The 18,698-nt window shown below is 40.3% G+C and overlaps 1 protein-coding gene across 1 annotated transcript in view; it reads left to right on the top strand.

The window, feature by feature from the left end:
* Positions 1–16,807, top strand: part of pvrl2l (PVR cell adhesion molecule related 2 like) — a 314,623-nt gene extending 297,816 nt beyond the window's left edge. Inside the window, exons 7-10 of the mRNA XM_005459086.4 lie at positions 1,878–2,010; positions 5,639–5,696; positions 10,101–10,196; positions 12,626–16,807. Coding sequence (XP_005459143.1) covers positions 1,878–2,010; positions 5,639–5,696; positions 10,101–10,196; positions 12,626–12,811 — 473 coding nt within the window. The 3' untranslated portion in view covers positions 12,812–16,807. The remainder of the gene's footprint in view (positions 1–1,877; positions 2,011–5,638; positions 5,697–10,100; positions 10,197–12,625) is intronic.
* Positions 16,808–18,698: the final 1,891 nt, after the last annotated feature.

Consider the following 18,698-nt stretch of genomic DNA (forward strand, 5'->3'; position numbering starts at 1 on the left):
GGCAAACATCCGCAGTGTAAACTTTGATAACACCGTGGAATACATCAAACAAGCATGCAAAGAGAAAAGCGGAAGCTGCATTTATGTTTGTGCGGTTTCACAGTTCGAGCAATGAGGTAAGGCTGGTGTTACCCTCTCCTCCCCCTCCCTCCATCTGCCTCCCCTCATTTTCCTCATTCCTTCCCACATCTCCCATCTAGCTTCATTTCTTCTTCATGTTTACCCCTCTTTCCCCTTCTCATTCTATTCCTCGCCTTTTCCCTCAGACTGTGTATGTGATCATGCATAACTTAGACTTGCTAACTCTTCTGTCTGTGACCAATATGGCAGACGTGGTAACTGTGAAAACACACACAGACCCACACACAGGCCTGGATTTATCCAATTAATATAAAATACTTGCCATATCTATCTATTTATCTATGTATCTATAAGCTTGGAACAGAGTGCCACCTGCTGGCCAGGAAGCGCAAATACATCCTTATTTTATTCATGGGTAAAATCAAACACTGGTTGATCATATGGACAACTTACAATTAAGGTGTTTGCTTATATAATTAGCAATAATATAGTTTATTTACCTTTTTATTTGTACAATTATTTCATGCCTCTGAAACCTCTACAGCCATTTCAATAGAATAATCACCTTAATGAATGATCAAAAAATATAACTGATTTAACCAGTCTATTGTTGTGTTTCATTTTTTTGTTTGTTTTTTTCATTTAAAAGTGTCATATTCATGTTGTTTTTGCCTTATCAATTGTATCAATGCACTCGAGGCTAATGGCTTTATACCCAGGAAACAGTGTGTGATTGTTGCAAATATGTTTTCAGTGCGATGTGTCTCAAAAGCTACGATTAAAGAGAAGAGTCAAACAGTTCTGTGTGCTGTATTTACAGTGCTGTTTTTTTCATGTTGCACCAGCAACAAAGGTTGCTTTTTTTTTTATTTATATATTTTTTAGATAAACACTCAAACATCAGCTAAACATAATGCTAAACGAGTGGAAATTGTGTGGGCTATTATCCTTTTATCATCCCCTTATCAAATGCAGTAGTGTGTGTTTACTTCAGTGTTACTGATGAAATAGGTCTTCATAAGGGGAGAACAAAAACCTGTGAAAAACAGCTCAACCCTCCCTTTTGTTGTTTCTGCCAAACTCCCTGTGATAGTCAGCAGTTGAGCAGAACGATCCATGCTGGATATTGTGTGCCGTTTGCAGCTGCTGTCAGCCTGTTCTTCTCCCTCTCTCTCATTTTTTTTTTCTTTTAAATAAGAGCGAACGGTAATGAGAGGCTTTTACAGTCAATTCAGATGCCTCACTGCCCTCTGGAAATCATAAACAGGCTCTTAATTGAAGGGAAATGTCGAGGTCAGCATGAGGCTCAGCTGAAGATTTACAGCATTCATGAGTGTTGGCGTATAACAGAGAGCTTAGAAGTGCTTTCATTTACTAGAATTCCTATGAATTCTTTATGTCTCTCTTTCTTTGTATCTGTGTTCCCGTGTCACCTTTTATTGGTGCATACATTGCTGACACCGAATAGAAAGTTGGCTTTGATTTTCTTGGTCTTGTACAGCTTCTTGTGATGGCTCATTTTACTCACGTGCCATTTTTGCATGTGCGTGTTTGCTGTTTGTTTAACATGTTTTCCTCGGTTTCAGTTTTATGTTTCTCACAGCTACAAATTATCTTCTTTCACAGAGATTGCTCCTGCAAAAAAAGGAAAAAACACATAAAAGAACAAATTTTTGCAAGTGAGCAACATTAAAGTGCCAGTAGCAGCCATATGAAATTTAAATGAACTGCTGATAATCTTCTCCCTCTTTTCTCTCTGTTTTTCATTCGCGTCTCTTCTCTGTGTCCCCTGCAAGAAGAGGAACGGCAACTCATCCAGGGTCCATCAACAGGTGCCGTAATAGGAGCGATCCTGGGTGCTCTCATCTTCATCTCCATAGTCATCATCGGCACCATCTTCTTCATCCGCAACCGGCAGGAGGATGCAGAGTAAGTCTTCATTAGCAATCCTGTATCTACTTAATCGTTTATTTAACCTCCTGAGCAAAACTAATCCCCCCTCGAGGACTAAGGCTCATTAAGACTTGTTATATGTCATGAAGGAACCCACCAGAGGAAGCTCTGTGACAAATCCTGACCTGAAGTTTACAGCATGAGGCTGCTGGGAGATTTTATTCCCAAAATGTTCTGCTCTAAGCTCCCATTTCAGCTCCTGCAGTTCCCCTCCTGGGCTTCAGCTGTAAATGGAGATTTATTAAACTCCAGTTTGAAGGAGTGGTTTTCCAATCTGAGGCTTCTTGTAGAGGCCTCCAGTAAATTAACAAACATGCAGCTATTGTTTACCGCCTGTTTGCTGAGTCAGGGGTTAATTAGATTTTGTTGCAGACGCCTTGCTGATGCTCTAAAGTGCAGCTACTTCCAGTAAACTGATGCAACAAAAAAGATGGAATTTATGGTGATTACTAAGGATAAATTATTAACCATAAATAATGCTTGCAGAGTCAGGGTCAGAGTAAACATCTACTGAGTGATTAATAATTCTGATTAAGGGTAGGAAGAGAACTTCTGTCCTTTCTTTTGAACTTACAAATTTTCCAGCGCTGCCTCGTGTTTCCTGCCTCAGGCTTCATATGTTTCACACCAAGAAAGCATCATTTTCTTAAAATCTGAAGAAAAACTCAAAGTTTATAGCATGACAGAAAATCTCAGGAACTGGTGCCATTTCAAGGCCAAGACCCTGCAAACCCATTATGTCTGTTTTCCGGCAACTGCAGTGGCTTTATTTATGTAATCAGCAATATGTAAATCTTAAAATGTCCACAGCAAGCAAAGCTGTTGAGATTTTTAAAGCGCCCATTTATTTAGCTCACTTTGTTTTAAGGTTGGAATGTGTCAGGCAAATAAACAGGTTTCCCTTTCAGCTGCAACACCTTGAAGATAAGAAGGTAAATCTTTATCTGGAACCAATATTTTGCTTTTAATGCAACATCAGAATCGTTGATAAACTAAACCAGCAATTCCCAAAGTCAAGAGTGAATTATACTTCTGCGTCAGATGTACGTCCCAACTTCTGCCAAAACCAAACCGGGATAAACCCTGTCCTGCAACCTTCTACGTAACCTGATGTGCACCTCCCGAGAACTACATACCACAAAGGCTTGAATGGCGTGGAAGGTTGTGGTGTAGGGATAGTGTAGCCTACAGTGTGTAGAGCCATTCACGTGGCTTTGCTCACTACCCTGTAGTAATTATAGCTTATTACACATCACTATACCCATCAACCCTAAGGGGCAAGGGTGTCACCCAGTGGTTTGTGGGTGGGGCTGCTGAGGTGGCCCCACTCACCTCTTCACGGCTAACTGCCCCTTAGTTTTATCTGCTCCTTACAAATCAAGAGTTTTGGGGAGAAGGTGTAGATAAGCGCTGCTGCCCAGCAGTCAGATGTTCATGTCACATCTGCCCGCTCTATTCACTACACATATCACCTCTGGGGGTAGTTAGTGCGTCTTCTTACACCCCTGTTGGGGCGGAGGTGTGTGTGTGTATGACTGGGCCTGAGTTTGGGACTTGTCCCCTGTGGGACATGGTTGCAGAGGGCGGGGGGTTGCTCCTCTTACTGCTCCCAATTGGTCATTACTGCCTCTTCGTGGATGTCGGTAGTTGGTGGTGCGGCGCACATGGCCAGATGATCTGGCGTGTTCGCTGACCCGCTTCCTTGGAGGTTGTGTTTCAGGGTGGCTCAGGCCTTGTTGTGCTGGGGGTCTCTGGGGGGGTGTTGGGCCGTTATCAGGAGCCTGGGGCACAAGGCCTCCGGGGCCTGTCCTTGGCTCGTGTCTGGTGGATGGTCAGCTGCCCATTGCTCCCAAGGAGCCCATTGCTCTTTTGGGGCTCTTGCCCTGCGGCCGTGGGGGATCCGTCTGGGGCCGCTGTCTTCCTTCTGCTTTGCTGGGCATGCAGTTATTATTGTGACATGCGGCTTCTTGAGTACTCTTGGTGGGCTGCGGATGGCCCGGGTCTCCTGGGCCTTCCTCTGTCTGGTTCTGGCTCCCAGGGGCCGTGTTGCGGCGTCTAATCCTCTTTATCAAGTACTTTCATGACAAATGCACACACACTTTGTTTGTTTTTGTTGTTATTTCTCTGTCACTTGGTTTGTCTTTTGACTGTGTTTTGTTACAAATGCAGCAACTGATGACCTGTCATGTTTTATTTGTACTTGGTCCTTTATTGTTGTTTTTTTCCTATTTTTCTCTTTTCTCTTCTCTTTTCTTATGCCTGACAGCTCTGCATTCTTACACTCCACATATATAAAATAAAACTTAAAAACAGATGAGCAAGAGAAGCCTATAGAGTTTATAGACCTTCTCCAACCAGATGTGTTTGGCACTACGATGCATTCAGACCATGATTCTGCTTGTCAAAGCTGCCGGACAGACCGGGTTATTAAAAAATAAATAAATAAAAGTTGTGTCTTACTGGTGTCACCAACAGCTTTCAAAGGGTACAACAAGGTGAGCATTCTCCATTTCTGCTTTGCATCACATTTTTCACAGTTTCTCTAACACTTGGTGAGTAGTTTGGCTGTTTGCAGACAAACCTCTGGTGACCACGGCAACCGGCTCACAGCCAAAGTGATCACAAGGAGGTTTTCAGTGCAGTACTGCATACCTCTTCAGCTACAACTACTCACCAACTGGTCACAGAAAACATTTTCCCAAGCAGCCACAGGTCTCTGCAACCAGTTGGGGAATATGTTTTTCTATTGTGACCAACAAACTGTCCTCTAGGTTGGTGTGACTGAGGCCTAAGGCTACCAAGCGTGATTAGCATCTATATTGACTGATTGTAGGTTCCATTGCACAGATACAGATACCTTTAGTTATTACTTAGTAATGCTATAATTTCACTCTCCAAATCTGAAGAACAAACGTTTTGGACTGCATATCAAATAGCATTATTTGCTAGGTAATTGCATTAAAAAGGCTCAAAAATCACAGGCTATGGTGGTAGATGCTCTTTTGGAACCAGCTTCAAGTGGCCACTCCAAAAACTTCAGTTTTTGGCAGTTTAGCTTTGGCTTCATTTTTCAGCTCTAAGCATGATGCTTGGATGAAACTAGGGTGAATATTGGAGCCCAGAAACACAACTCCACGTGAATGAATGCTGGTACTGCATTATTTCTGCTGGGTGATTGTTGTTATTTTTGACTTGTTAGGAGAGGCTTTACTGTGTGGTTTCGTAGAGGCTTTTAAAGGTTTCTTAAATAAAGCTGTGGATCTTATTTTCAAATCCTACATGTTAACGGGTTCTCCAAGTCCATCTACGGTAGCACGCGTTTTTAAAAAACGTTTTCTAAAATTGATTTCTTAACCATCAGCGCTTGTTTTTCTTTAACTCAAAATGTTTTGGGGTTTTTTCCTCATAGTGCCGAATTTTGTAAGAAAAGAATCTAGATTAAATGATAACAGCATGTGACATCTTTGTAGTTTGACATTTCAAGACTTTATACTTCTGTGATCTCTCAGTGGCCCAAGTTGTTTCTCCGTTGAATACAAAGAAATCTGATGTCTTAACGAAACAGAGATCAATACCACATTATCTTTGTCTTTTGTCCAATCAGGGGCCCACCCAAGCACAAGCCCCCTCCCCCAGTGAAGGCAGGCAGCTCAACAGAAATGGTGAGTGGTCGGCGCGGTTTCAGATCAATCCTTATTGTCACCACAATTATATTCCACTCACACACACAAATACACACACAGTCCATTTGGACACTCATGATGGGGCTAATGGCTATTGATCGGAGATCCGAGTTGGCTTACGTGTGCCGAAATAATTAGCTTGGTTTTTCGTAAAGAGGTCCATTAGAGCACTCCTCTCCTCGCCATGTCTGTTACTTTATTCCATCACTCACATTTTGATACGCTTGAGCCACGTTATGTAATGTGACTAAAACTCTATAATTTTATGTTGATTAGATTGTATAAAAGATGTCTAAAAGGCTATAAATGCCTTGGCTGAAAGGAAGGTTCACAGGGTTCAACAGTGGAAGTTTATTAGGCATTTACAGGATTTTCTACAAAGCGCCGACTGTAGAACATGACCAAATGACAGCATTATCTCTCTAGCTCTATATTTATGCATAACTCTTTGAGGGCAAGTCTCGGCCAAGTCACAAGGCTTTTCTTTTAACATTTTTCTTTCAAAGTTGCTGTCAGTGGGAGTTTTTTTACATATCTTAGATAGTGTTCTTTTGATGCCTAATGATTGAATATTCCAGCCGTATGATCGTGCAAATGCAAATTTTGAGGGAGCCACATCTCAAGTCTATGTTATCTTGTTAAAGAAAGATAAATGCATTCAAACTTTTGACTTTCATAGTTAGAACCAGCATTCCTATCAATTATGATAACCCTGTGCTCGCCAGTGTCCTGTAATTGAAATCTTGGGACAAGACTGCTAAAAGTATATTAATTGGGGCAAGCCGCTGGGTGTTTATACAGAACGTATGAAGTCTACAGCTTCATTTGGAAGAAAAAACTTCAGGGAGTACATTTGTAATGCCTAATTAAACAGGAAAGTGGTGAAATCTCCATTTTAGTAGAATGTAAATTTTGCTATAAACTGTGATAAATGTTCTCAACAGCATCAGTCATTTTTTGAATAGACCTTCATTTTCTTATGCAAATAAATTACACCAAACTTGTCAGTGCAATATTTAGTGGTCTAATCACAATCTAGATTACAGCAGTTACTTTGACGTTATTATAATCAATAAAAACAACTGATAGGGCTTTAAAATAACAACTGAGTCACTGTAATAATCTTAGATCTCTTTTAAAAGTGGAGTGCTGTTTAAGCATCCGAATGCAAAAACTGTAAACAAGTTTTGTAGTGCTAGGATCACACGTGAGCTAGCATGGGTAGCACAGAGCTAAACAGCCCATGTGAAGAGCAAAGAAAGGAATAGAAACTGAATTTTATATTTTTTTGGCCTTTTCATTCATCTAGATTCATAACAAATTACCAGCAAATGGTGAAGTCTTGAACTGGATGCCTTTCAGTCATAATCTGGATATCATGGCTACACCTGAAAACTGGCCATTGTCCTTCTCAGGCTAGCCTTCATCAGCTGAAGTTTTATCACTTTCCAAACATCAAATTAAGTTGTGCAGAAACACATGTAGACTTGAGCCATTAGGTGAGGACACTTGCCTGTTAACCCTTTAAGTTATCCAGTTTTTTTGATATGAGTCGGTTTTAAAGATTGTTTTTTATTTGTTCCCTGATTGCTAAGACATTTGAGAACAGTTTAATAGAAACTAAAAATGCATGTTGCATAGGGTTACAATTAGCAATAGGACAGATGGCCTCACATTTGACTCTGTATACTGTGTATACTTACATACAGAGCAGTTCATGGTCAATTCAAACACTGCAAGGTCATCTGGCTGCAAAACAATCCCAAATCACCACCCTTCATCAGCTGGTATAAGGTGCATGAGCTTAAACGCTGTGTGGCACCACCCATTATGGCTAAACATCTCTACTTTGGTCTCATCTGTCCAAAAAACATTGCTCAAAAACTTTTGTGGTTTGTTTAGATAAAACTTTGCAAACCTAAGCTGTGCTGACATGTTCTTTATAGAGAGAAGAGGCTTCTCCCGGAAACCCTTCCAAAAAAGCCATACTTGTCAAGTCTTTTTTAATTGTACTGACATAAAGTCAAAAATCAAATACTTTAAGATGTAGCTCTGAGGTGTTTTGCAGTTACTTTGAGCACTGCATCATCTAACATTCAGATTTAACTGCTGGGCCATGCAATGCCGGGAATATTGGGCACTGTGTGAACACACACCTGAATGGTCCAGACCAGCAAGCTGCCAAAACCTCACTTAGCTGTTACTTACCCTCTTAATTGCTATAGAAACATGTGGGTGTAGTTCACAGGGCCGCACAAAATCCTGTGAAAATTCTTTTTCACATGACTGTAGGGTCAGGGTCACCACCAGTCAGTAGGATAAGCCCAGACTCAGTACAGGCACAGTCAACGTGCTGACACATTTACACCTTGCATAGATGACGTTCAGTTTTTCCTGAAGAATACTGAAATCAATAGTCCCTTTTGTTCCACACTCACATGCCTTTGGTTTGTTATAGAACAATGCAGCCGACTGAAAAGAACAGCATGCATTTTCTATAAAAATCATCTGAAATGGCTCTGCCATGGAGATAACTAAGTAGACTGCGGTGATAATTCAGGCAGACTTTTGTCCTACATCAATATTACAGGTGTTTTTATAATCCGTCACTGAAGCTTTTCAAATGGAACATAAAGTACTCAGCTGAGGTTTCTGATGAGATAACAACAGAATGAAAAAATAAAGACAAAAGTAAGGTAAAGACCTTAAGACCATCACTTAGTAGCCAAATAATCCAGTGTCCACAGTTTAAAAAACTCAGAGTTTCGGGTTCATGATATCATGGTAACCCTCCCTAACCTACCACAGCTTGACTACAAGTAGTGTTCAGCTGGTGTAAAAAGAACCAAGGGAGACTTCAAAACAGATACATGATCACCTCCAGGACAAAGGTCCAACAGTGCGGACACACCTCCCATGGCTTTCTGAATGAAAATGGGCTCCATGGAAGAAGACCCCACTTTTGAAAGAGAAACATAAAAAAAGCCCAGCTGTTTGTTCAAATGCATGCTGACAGGCCACATTGCTTCTGGGAGAATATTCTTTGGACAGAAAAAAAACAAAATTAGAGCTTTTTGGTAAGTCGCATCAGCTTCATGTTCACAAAAGAAAATTTTCAAAGAAAGATCAAAGGAAATCCTCCCTATGAAATATGGAAGAGGCTTACTCATGTTAGAAGGTTGCTTTGCTGTGCCGGTCGCAGGGGTGCTTCAATCTGTGCAAGGCAGAGTGAAATCATAAAAAAGACGAGTATTTGTTGAAAAAGCGTCTGAGGCTGTCTGATTCACAGTTCATTGATTGTCCAACAAGCTAATGTCCCAAAATGTACTTCTTAAAGCACCAAAGGATGGACATGAATCAAACCCTGAATCTTTCTGAAGTGTTATGAGTCCCTATTTTAAAGCTGTGTAACTGCTCTTGCATGAAAGCTGCTGATGTCTTGGAGATGTACGCAAGTTGTTCTTTGGTGTTAATGGAGGACGATATACTAGTCGTAGCAAAAGTGAAGCCGATCTCACTTCAAATTCATCGCATATGAATGCTTGTTTACAGTTCCTTAATGCCACATTTTAAAGCACTCGCAAGACGTTACTGCCATTATTTATGGACAGTTAGTATATTTTAACCCCAATCTATGATAGTTTCCTAAACAAAATGAGGAGTTTTGGTGACTAAATGTAACCAAACAGTGAGCTAAAACAAACTGAACCAGCCATGCTTTCTCCTTATCTGGACGTATGTGTCACTCTTTGCCACAGCAATAGTTTCTAAGTACCAACATCAAAGGCTATATTGTGCATGTTTCTCTGAAGCCAGCTGTTTCTGACACAACAGCAGTATTTCGATGCACTAGTTTCATTTGGCATGTATGGAAAGCGATGAAACTGGCAGCTGGAACAAAGCATCCATGAAAACTGGAAGAAGTGAAGTTTGGTCAAGCAAAGTTAAACTGGACTTAAAGTGTACCCCCATTACAAGTTACCGAGAAAAAAAAATACAAGAAAGGCTTGATTGCAGTGATTGCCATTAAAAAAGGTAAGCTCCAAAATATTAGGTTAAGCCTCCTGGATTTTTCTTCCCGGCCCCTTTCATTATTTAAAATAATGTTATGTTAAAATCAAGCGAAAGCTCTCTCGACTCGACTTATTTCTGTGAAAATTCTGATTATTGGCCGTAGTAACAAAACTGCAAAGGTCGTGTGCTGAAAACACCTTTTCCTGCTTGTAAATGAAACCACTATGAATCATTGTGTGTGTGTACATCAAATACACACACACGTTATTCTCTCATAGGTTACATATTCTCACTCTAAGATCCTATTTTATTGCACTGTTTCCACTTTGCTCTCTTCCCTGTGTGTTGATGTGGTTTCTGTACATGCAGCTCAACAAGCCATCAGAGCCTCCCACAGCCACAGAGACAGCGCCTCTCAGCCCAGGAGAGGTTTACTACGAGCCCACAGGGAGAGAGCCTGTCACTGTAACTATAACACACATAAATATGCACACACACACACAAACACGCTCGCAGATACAAAAGCATGTTTTGCTCACTGACACATGAGCCACACTTCAGCCACAGTGGGCTCCATATCTGTTTGGACAGCTACACACTGTTGTGGGGACCTCATGGTGTTTTCACTTTGTACCAATCAATCAACTGTTATTAATATTAAGCTGTGAATAATTACTTGAACTTCATAAAATGGTATTCTAATTAAATGTAAAAATGAAAGTCTTCACAACTTCCTGTGTTATCCCATAATCCCTCTGGTATGTAAATGAGTTGTGATAATTACTTAAGAGACATTCTGTAGTTTTCAGGTCAACTGATTTACATATATTATTAACAATCACATACAGTTAATTCCAAAAGTATTGAGACCTCTTTGCTTTCTGCACACTTTACTGGACTGTAGGTTTAATTTCAAATGGATAAAAATTGTGCTTTTAGTCTACGTTTAATATAAGTAAAAACATGCATTTATGTAAAGTACTCATACCTTTAATTCAGTGTAGAAGCCCCTTTGGCAGGAGCTTTGAGTTTTCCTGTGACTGTAGACGCTTGCACACATGGATTTAGGCGGTTCATCGTGGCAGATCCATTTCCACACTGAATGGAAAGCAGATGTTAAACATCAGTTCTTCCACAGTTTGGGAGCAGGAGGGGTTAAGTTTGGTCTTTGCCTGGATCATTTAATGAAAGTTAGAGATTCACACGTGTAGCAAAACTTACAATATACTGGTGTGATTGCTGGGGTGAAACATCACCCCAGTCTCAGGCCAAGCGCACTCTTTAAAATGTTTTCTTCAAGGACTTTTCTGTGTTTGGCTCTATTCATCTTTCTCTTTTCAACCCTCTATTTCTGCCCAAAAAGTTCAATATTTGCCTCATCAGATGCTTTCAGAGTGCATTAAATGCCATTTGGCAAACTCTGAGGAGGCCGCCATGTGCCTTTTAGTCCAGAGTGGCTTCTGTCTGGCTGTTCCACCTCTAAGGTCTAATTAATGAACTGCTTTCCGGCATGTTCTCCTGCATCTGCAGAGCAATTGTGGAGCCAAAGGTTACACAGTGTTTTCTATTATAAAAGATGGGCCAGTTCCATTAACATCTTTATGGGAGGCAGGGAAACGTTGTGCATTTTTTTAGGGTGGACCCTCCCACAGCCAATGACATCAGTGGATGCAGCTTTGGGATCACTGATAGCACAGTACTGGTTCTATGCCAACATGTTAATCTGTGAATACTTCCTCACATGTTGGTTTTTGCAGCTTTACTTGTGAGATTTCACATTCAAGAATTGTACCTAAACTTCATCCATTTGATTCTATTTACCGCAGGTGGAATCCAATCAGGTTTTTAAGGATTAATTACAGCAAAAATTAATTACAACAAACACTAATTACAGGATGCAGGATCCCACCAAGTACTGGACGTCCATGATAAAATTTTCGGAGGTAAATCTGGTCAGTTCGGGCCTTTAAATAGATGTCACTTTATGCTAAGTTTGATTGCACAGTTGGACGTAAAAAGTTGTCTTTATTGCACATTGGAAATGATTCTAAACCATTTTCTTGATGTCCTGCTAACAAACTGAAAGGACTTAGGTAGAGGATCATTAGGGGGTCCATTGTCCCTCTTGGGGGGGACACTCAGACAGGGTTTAAATCTGGGACTCTCCACCATTTGACCCTAGAATTGAACAAGCTCCTCGGATGAGAGGTGAAACATCTTCAAGCAACTCAAAGAAGTCCAGATGCTTTTCTTTCCAAGCTCCTTAGACTACGAGGACCTAGATGACTGAGAACCTTCACAGACATAACCTGAAAGGACAGCTTTTCATCTTTTACCATTTTAACAGTTGTTGTTTGGTTATGTATCAACACTCTTAAACAAACATCATTTCACCTGAGCACAGTTTGCATTAGACGACAGCGAGGGTCTGAATTCTTTGTTGTCACAGATTATTACCTCCACTAAGGAGGTTGTATTTTGGTAGAATTTGCCTGCTGTCTTTTCCGTCTGTAAACTCGATAGATCAAAAAGTTTTGAATAAATTCTGATAAAGCTTTGTAGGTTTGCAGAGTGTGGTCATGTTAACAATATATTGAAATGTGGCTTATTGAATGAAAGTTGACAAAAAACCTTATAACTGATTTTTAATGCACTATAGAGTTAAAGTATGTTTTAAAAGTAGGTGCAGTACCGCCCAGAGTGAGCTGCCTTGGTGGAGGTCAATATCTCATAGTGGTAAAAAACAAAGTCTGCAATACAGTAAAGTGTGCAAAAGCTGAAAGGATCTGAGTGCTTTTCTGAATCCACTGTTTACATAATATCACCTTATAATAATTATAATATTAACTGATAAAGTATGGGATAGTAAGCCTGTTTATGTGTTTACCTTGCAGAACCTGGATGATGAGACCACCGGAGCCCTGAACGGCAGAGCCCCACCAGTCAAATACGACAACGAGCGCAAAGATCATGCAGCAGACGGTCACCATAGCAATGATTTGGATTCTTCCAATCACGAGGTCCCGGCTGCCAACATTTCTCGTGGCGAAAGCTTTGTTTCTCCTGCCATGTACGTGTAGCCTTGGCAACCAGAACACCACGTCACAGGCATACGGGCAAATTCCAGGTCACGTTATTTAGCATGAAAAGTAAAGGCAAGCACACGTTTCCGCCATTTTTCTTGTAAACATTTACAAATTTTAAAGTTTTAGTCCACACATGATGAATGTTTTCAATTTATTTTTATTTACCATTTTTCTTTAGTGGGTGTTATGGGTTTAAATATCTCCTCAGTTAATATAAATAGTTTTGTTTTGGGGTTTTTTTTTGTTTTTATCTGTCGTAATGGTACTTGAGACAACAAAGAATTAGGTCAGATAAAGTAAAAACAGCCTGTTTTTTATTATTTTTATTTTTTAACCTCTGCCAACTGGAGCCAACTGGAGCATCTTGCCATTAGCTTTCAGAAAACCTAGAGCTACAACACAAAACATCATGACAGACACACACGCACATAGTAATCCATGATATCAGAAAACCAGAGAGCCAGTGAAATCACATTTTACAATAATTTAAAAAGTTAATTAGATGGTCAAGAGCTTGTGTAATGCACATGGACTACACGGTGCCCTACATCTGTGTAGTGTTACATCTGTGTAGTGTTAGCAAATTGTTTGATTTGCTACCAGATAGAATATGCAACATCTCGTGCGATGATCACACAGTCAAAAAATTCTTGCTGTATGTGAGGCTGCCAGTCCTGAGCTCTTCGGTTCACATCTGTGGAAAGTAAGTTCCCCTCTAGATGAAACACCAGGGAGTGGAGTACTACAGGGGAAGTAAAACAACCACATCTGAAGTCCTTTCAAAGCACTCCTCTTTTGCCGCTGCTTGAGTTTGAATTAGACGAGGCTGAATTCAACCCCAGGAAGTCCAAAGCCTGATCATCTGGCTCTCCAGGCAGCTTCATTAATCGCTCAAGACATTTGAAAACACATTTCAGTTATTTATCAAGTCCCAAAATAACTGTAAAAAAAAAAAAAAAACCCAACTCATTCTTGCCCAGATTACGGTCCAATAAAGAAACATTCCACTTTATTATGTTGTCAAAGAGCCTCATCTGTCCCTGCAACTGTCAGAGCGACGGGGCTGCTCGTTAGCGCTAACGAAGGGGAAGTGACATCGTTTTCAAGCTCTGTAACCTGGCAACATCACATCATTTAAGTCCACGATTCACATTTGTTCTTGTTAATTGCGAGAGTCGGTAAGACTGTGCGCTGGGGAGTGAAGGAGACTAAAGAAAAGCACACACACACAGGAGCGCACACACAAACAAAAAGCCTCCACCAATTTTTGCTTTCAGTCCTCTAACAAATCACACAGAGTTGAGGAAAACATCATAAGGAATGTATTACAAATGTGTAAATGCTCGGCATATATTAGAAGGATACTGCCATTACAGCCATTTTAACAGATTAGAATGGTCACACAATCCGATATATGCAGATCATTTTTCACATGTCGAAAATATGCAGTCTGCATTTTATCCAAGAGTCGACTTGAAAGGGAAAAAATGCGAAAAAGAAGGCGAGCGACAACTTTGCCTTCAGGCTGAAGCAAGAATTGGTCTTCACAGATGTCAGATGATGGTACCAAATCATGGACAGTGTAAATAGTATTGATAATATTGATGAATAATATATTGTTGGTGAAATGTGTACACATAAAAAAACAAAACAAGTGTAAGTGTCATCAGTGCCTCTGTACAGGGGATGGAAGTTTGTTAAATGTCAAACGAGCGACTAAAAAAAGACAAAGTGTATATTACTATTTTGCTTTTCACGGGTGCACCAAGGTTGTCACTTAATACTAAAATGTTTTTGAGTATATAAAAAATGATGTGGATTTTACTCCGTGTTCATATTACTCTGCATGGCATGATCGGTGGCTTGTTGAAACATTTTCCCAAGGCTGTTTGCAGAATAATCTTCATTTGTAAAAACATTTCTGAATGTCAGAAAAGAAAGCTGTTTTTCATTTCTGTCTCAATGCATCTGTCATGCTCATGCACAACACGAGTCCAATTTAAGTTGAGAGAGCGGGATATTTTTTTTGTTTTTATTTTTTCCTTTTTTTCTGTCTCACAACGGCTCCGCGAGCTGCCTGTTTCAGTCTCGAGCGCTAATCCTAAAATGCAGTCAGCATGGAATCGTCGTTTCTTACGGCCACTGAGCCCAGCTCACACAAAAATACGCCAACTTTTTTTTTTCTTAATCTTGGGTTCTTGCTTCAGACTTTGAGCCGCACAAATCTTTCAGAGCCATCGTGTTTACTGTCAGAGGGCAGAGAAAGGCAGGCGGCTGATAAACTGCAGATTTGTCAGCAGGTATAAAAGTTAATGGAGGTGTCACGTAGACATAGATGGAAACAAAAGAGAGAGACAGGGATACAGTGGTGCATGGTGAACGTAGATTGATAGAATAATAACATAAGATTAAGGAAAAGCTGGAAGACTTGAGGGAAATTAAAACAATAAAGTAGAAAAATTCTGATCACAGCTTTCACTTTCTGCACAGTAGACGCCAGATGATATTTGTTTTGCCGACATACAGTATGACAATCATTTGTTTTCTTCATATGCACTATGCTTAGTCATTATAATAGTCCCACTTTATGCTGCTACATTATCATTTGTCCCCAAAAGAGGCATGCGTGTTTTCCAGATTATGTTTACAGTTTTCATAATGCGACAATTAGCTGAAATTAGCTGATTTGCTAGCTACTGTATAGCTAAATCAGGCCAGATGGAGGATAAAAGAGGACTTCTACAGCAGCAAATAGTGTTAAAAGTTTTTGTTGCATACCTACTTTGTCCCACTAAGATGTTTATTCTCATTAGAGGAAATGTCTGCATGCTGCATGGGCCTATTTCCATATTTTATAAGAAGAGTCGCGCCACATTAACAAGTATACGGCCTTTTGACTCGCTTATATGGTGCAGTGTCAGACAATCGTATATGATGTATTTTATAGCCCCGACACAGAACAAAACTGTCATAAAGGAAACTCAGTGTAATGGTTTGGCTTTTTTGTCGCTAAATTATTTTCACAAAATGAATGAATATTTAGTTTCCTGTGGATTTATTGTGTTTAATGCGTTAGCCAGGAGGCTGTTCTTGAGAGATTGAGCAAAAGGGAAAAGACAATCATTGGGACCCATTATATCAGAGACCAATGACTCAGCAAACCATTCAGTTATGAGTTTCGACTCTGCCGTCTCATTTAAGGATCATTCGGTTTTTCCCAGAGCCTTGCGTTTAATAGAGTTGCTTCATTGTGAGGTATCTGGAATTAGATTGTTGCCATTTCCAGGAATAGATATGAAGCTGACTCATAAAATGCAAACTGCAACAAAAAACATAATTCGGTTTACACTACAGGCTGCCAAACAGCATGGGTCCACAGTTACAAGATGGTTATCGGAGGTAAGTGCAGTGATTTTACATGGATTATCTGTCGGATAAAGGCTCTGGGTTCCTCCCCTCTGTGCGAGGTGCAGTGTTGCCTTTTGGCCCAGGTGCTTTGCTCAGTCTCCCCACTTCCTCTGTTATTAGTTCAGCTCCAGAAACACAAGCTGTGAATGCCAGTGGTAATATTGTTCAGTCTGTATCGAGTCTCTCATCCACCCTCTTTGTTTTGTTTTTCTTCTCCGATCTCTCGCTCATTCATTGTCATCACAGCTTTTTATCACGGAGCCAGACGTGCCTTCTTTATGTTATTTTTAGCTTTTCAATTCTCACATTTCTTCTCTGACAGTAGAACAGATGACGAAACGGGGAAATACACAAACACGGGATGTGTTCGACATTGATAGTGACAGTGCTAAAAAACAAAACAAACAAAAAAAAACCACACTGGAGATCAAATCATCTTATGTGAGTGTTTATTGGGTTTTCTTTCTTTTATTTTGTGTATCACAGATCAATTATCATTTTGTATGCTTTTTGGGAATTCTATTGTACATGTTTTACAACTCATTGTCTTGTCAAATAAAATGTAAACCCAAAAGACAAGAAGCCTGTGTCATGATTACCTCTAACATCTTCCCAGGAGCCAGAATTATTCTGAACGGTTAAAGATGTGGTGAGCCCAAAGATTGTGATTAATATCTTCAGGTAATGTTTGTCGAACATGTGGCAATGTTTGAGCTTCGGCATTGAACATTTTGCAAAATCGTGAAATATTTGCTAACACTGTTAGCAGTGGCGGTCCTAGCCTGTTTGGCGCCCTGGGCGAACACTCCCTCTGGCGCCCCCCCACACACACACACACACATGAAGAGAGAGAGAGAGTATGCATAGTATGGAAACGGCTACTAAACAGACATCATAATTCGTCATACAATGAGAACAGGACGAATCAACAATTGACATTGACTAATTAATATTATATTGTTGTATATATTGTTTGGAGTTTAGTCTGTTACTGTTACTATTTTTACCATTTCTTCTTGGAGGAACTGTAACCCACATAATTCCCTTAGGGATTAATAAAGTATTCTGATTCTTAATGTTTTAGGATACATGACCTGCCATTATCCAATGACACATCTGCTTACCTGTATCTTTTGCTCGTTTCTCCTTCTAGGAGCCATAATTAAATGTATTGAATTTTAATGATCACTGGGTTTTCATTTGTTTGGTTGCTATGGTGATGTGTAACGGGAGTCACGTGGGTGCTAGCGGTGACATTAAGAGGGCGTTGTCAGTCTGTCATTCACTGGTTTGATTTCGACAGAGAGGAGGGCTGGGTAGCCGTAGTTTTTGTTGACCGCAGCCAACGAGTTTCCCCTTCTTGCATTAGAGTCTGTGATGTTTTAAGAGTTTGAATCGATCACATTGCTCTGTAAACTTTTCAAGCACTTTAATAAACAAGCAAGCAATTCCACCTCTCGCATTATTGCGTAAAGTTGACAGCGCGTCAGGCAAATAGGCAGGCTCAATCCCCGGCCTCTAGCAACTGTGGAAGTCGCTACACTCCTCCTCTTCTTTTCTCTTTTTTTTTTAAACTTTAAAAACGGGTTGTGTGTGAGACTTTAAATCAACAAAATATAAAATATACATTTTAAATTATTATTGATCCCTTTACCCCGAGTCCTAAAGTGTATATTAATGTTTTTACTCTTAAATATTTATTGTTCGTTTACTTGCACTGCTGTAACTGGAGCCTCGTCGTCTCGTCTCTCTATGTACTGGACTGTATGTAGCGGAGATGACAATAAACTTTAATTTATTATTTTACTAATGAGCAGGCGCACCGAGGGCTCTCGCGCTCACTTTTCGTGTATAGAAAAACATCGGTGCAAATTATAAGTCTGTATCATAATGTCCGGTGTTTTCGTGTTTGTTGGTTTGTTTTTATTTTGTTTTATTTTGCGAGTTGGTTATTAGATGCTGCTCCAGCCAGCCAGAGAATCCCCCACCGCCCCGCCCTCTCCTCCCTGTGCCACAAGCAGCAGGCGCACCTCGCAAACGGAGGACGCCCTTACTCCCAGCAAATGGGCGATAGAAAACCGATCGGTGCCTATGCCATCCCTAATATGCGCTGGCTGATGTCGGGGCAGCATTTTTTTTTTTTTTTTTTTTTGCCGATGCCCGTGATGCCGCCCCCCACCACGATGCCGCCCCGGGCAACCGCCCGTGTCACCCGTATCTAAAACCGCTACTGACTGCTAGCAATTATTTTATATTCTTGTATTCATTTTATTAAAAGATGGCAGTAACAAATATCATGACATCACCAGGAGTTTTGAAACCTCAATGTTAGCATTTTGGCTAAGTCAAAGGGGATCATATGTGGTTAAAGTTACCAGCTAGTGCTAGCAAGCTTGGTTAGCAAGCTGCGTTCATAAATGCTACAGCTGCTAATTAGTCTACTAACATAAACTTAACACTTTTTAGCATACTG

This window comes from Oreochromis niloticus, linkage group LG22 (genome assembly GCF_001858045.2).
Source record: "Oreochromis niloticus isolate F11D_XX linkage group LG22, O_niloticus_UMD_NMBU, whole genome shotgun sequence".
NCBI lineage: Eukaryota > Metazoa > Chordata > Actinopteri > Cichliformes > Cichlidae > Oreochromis > Oreochromis niloticus.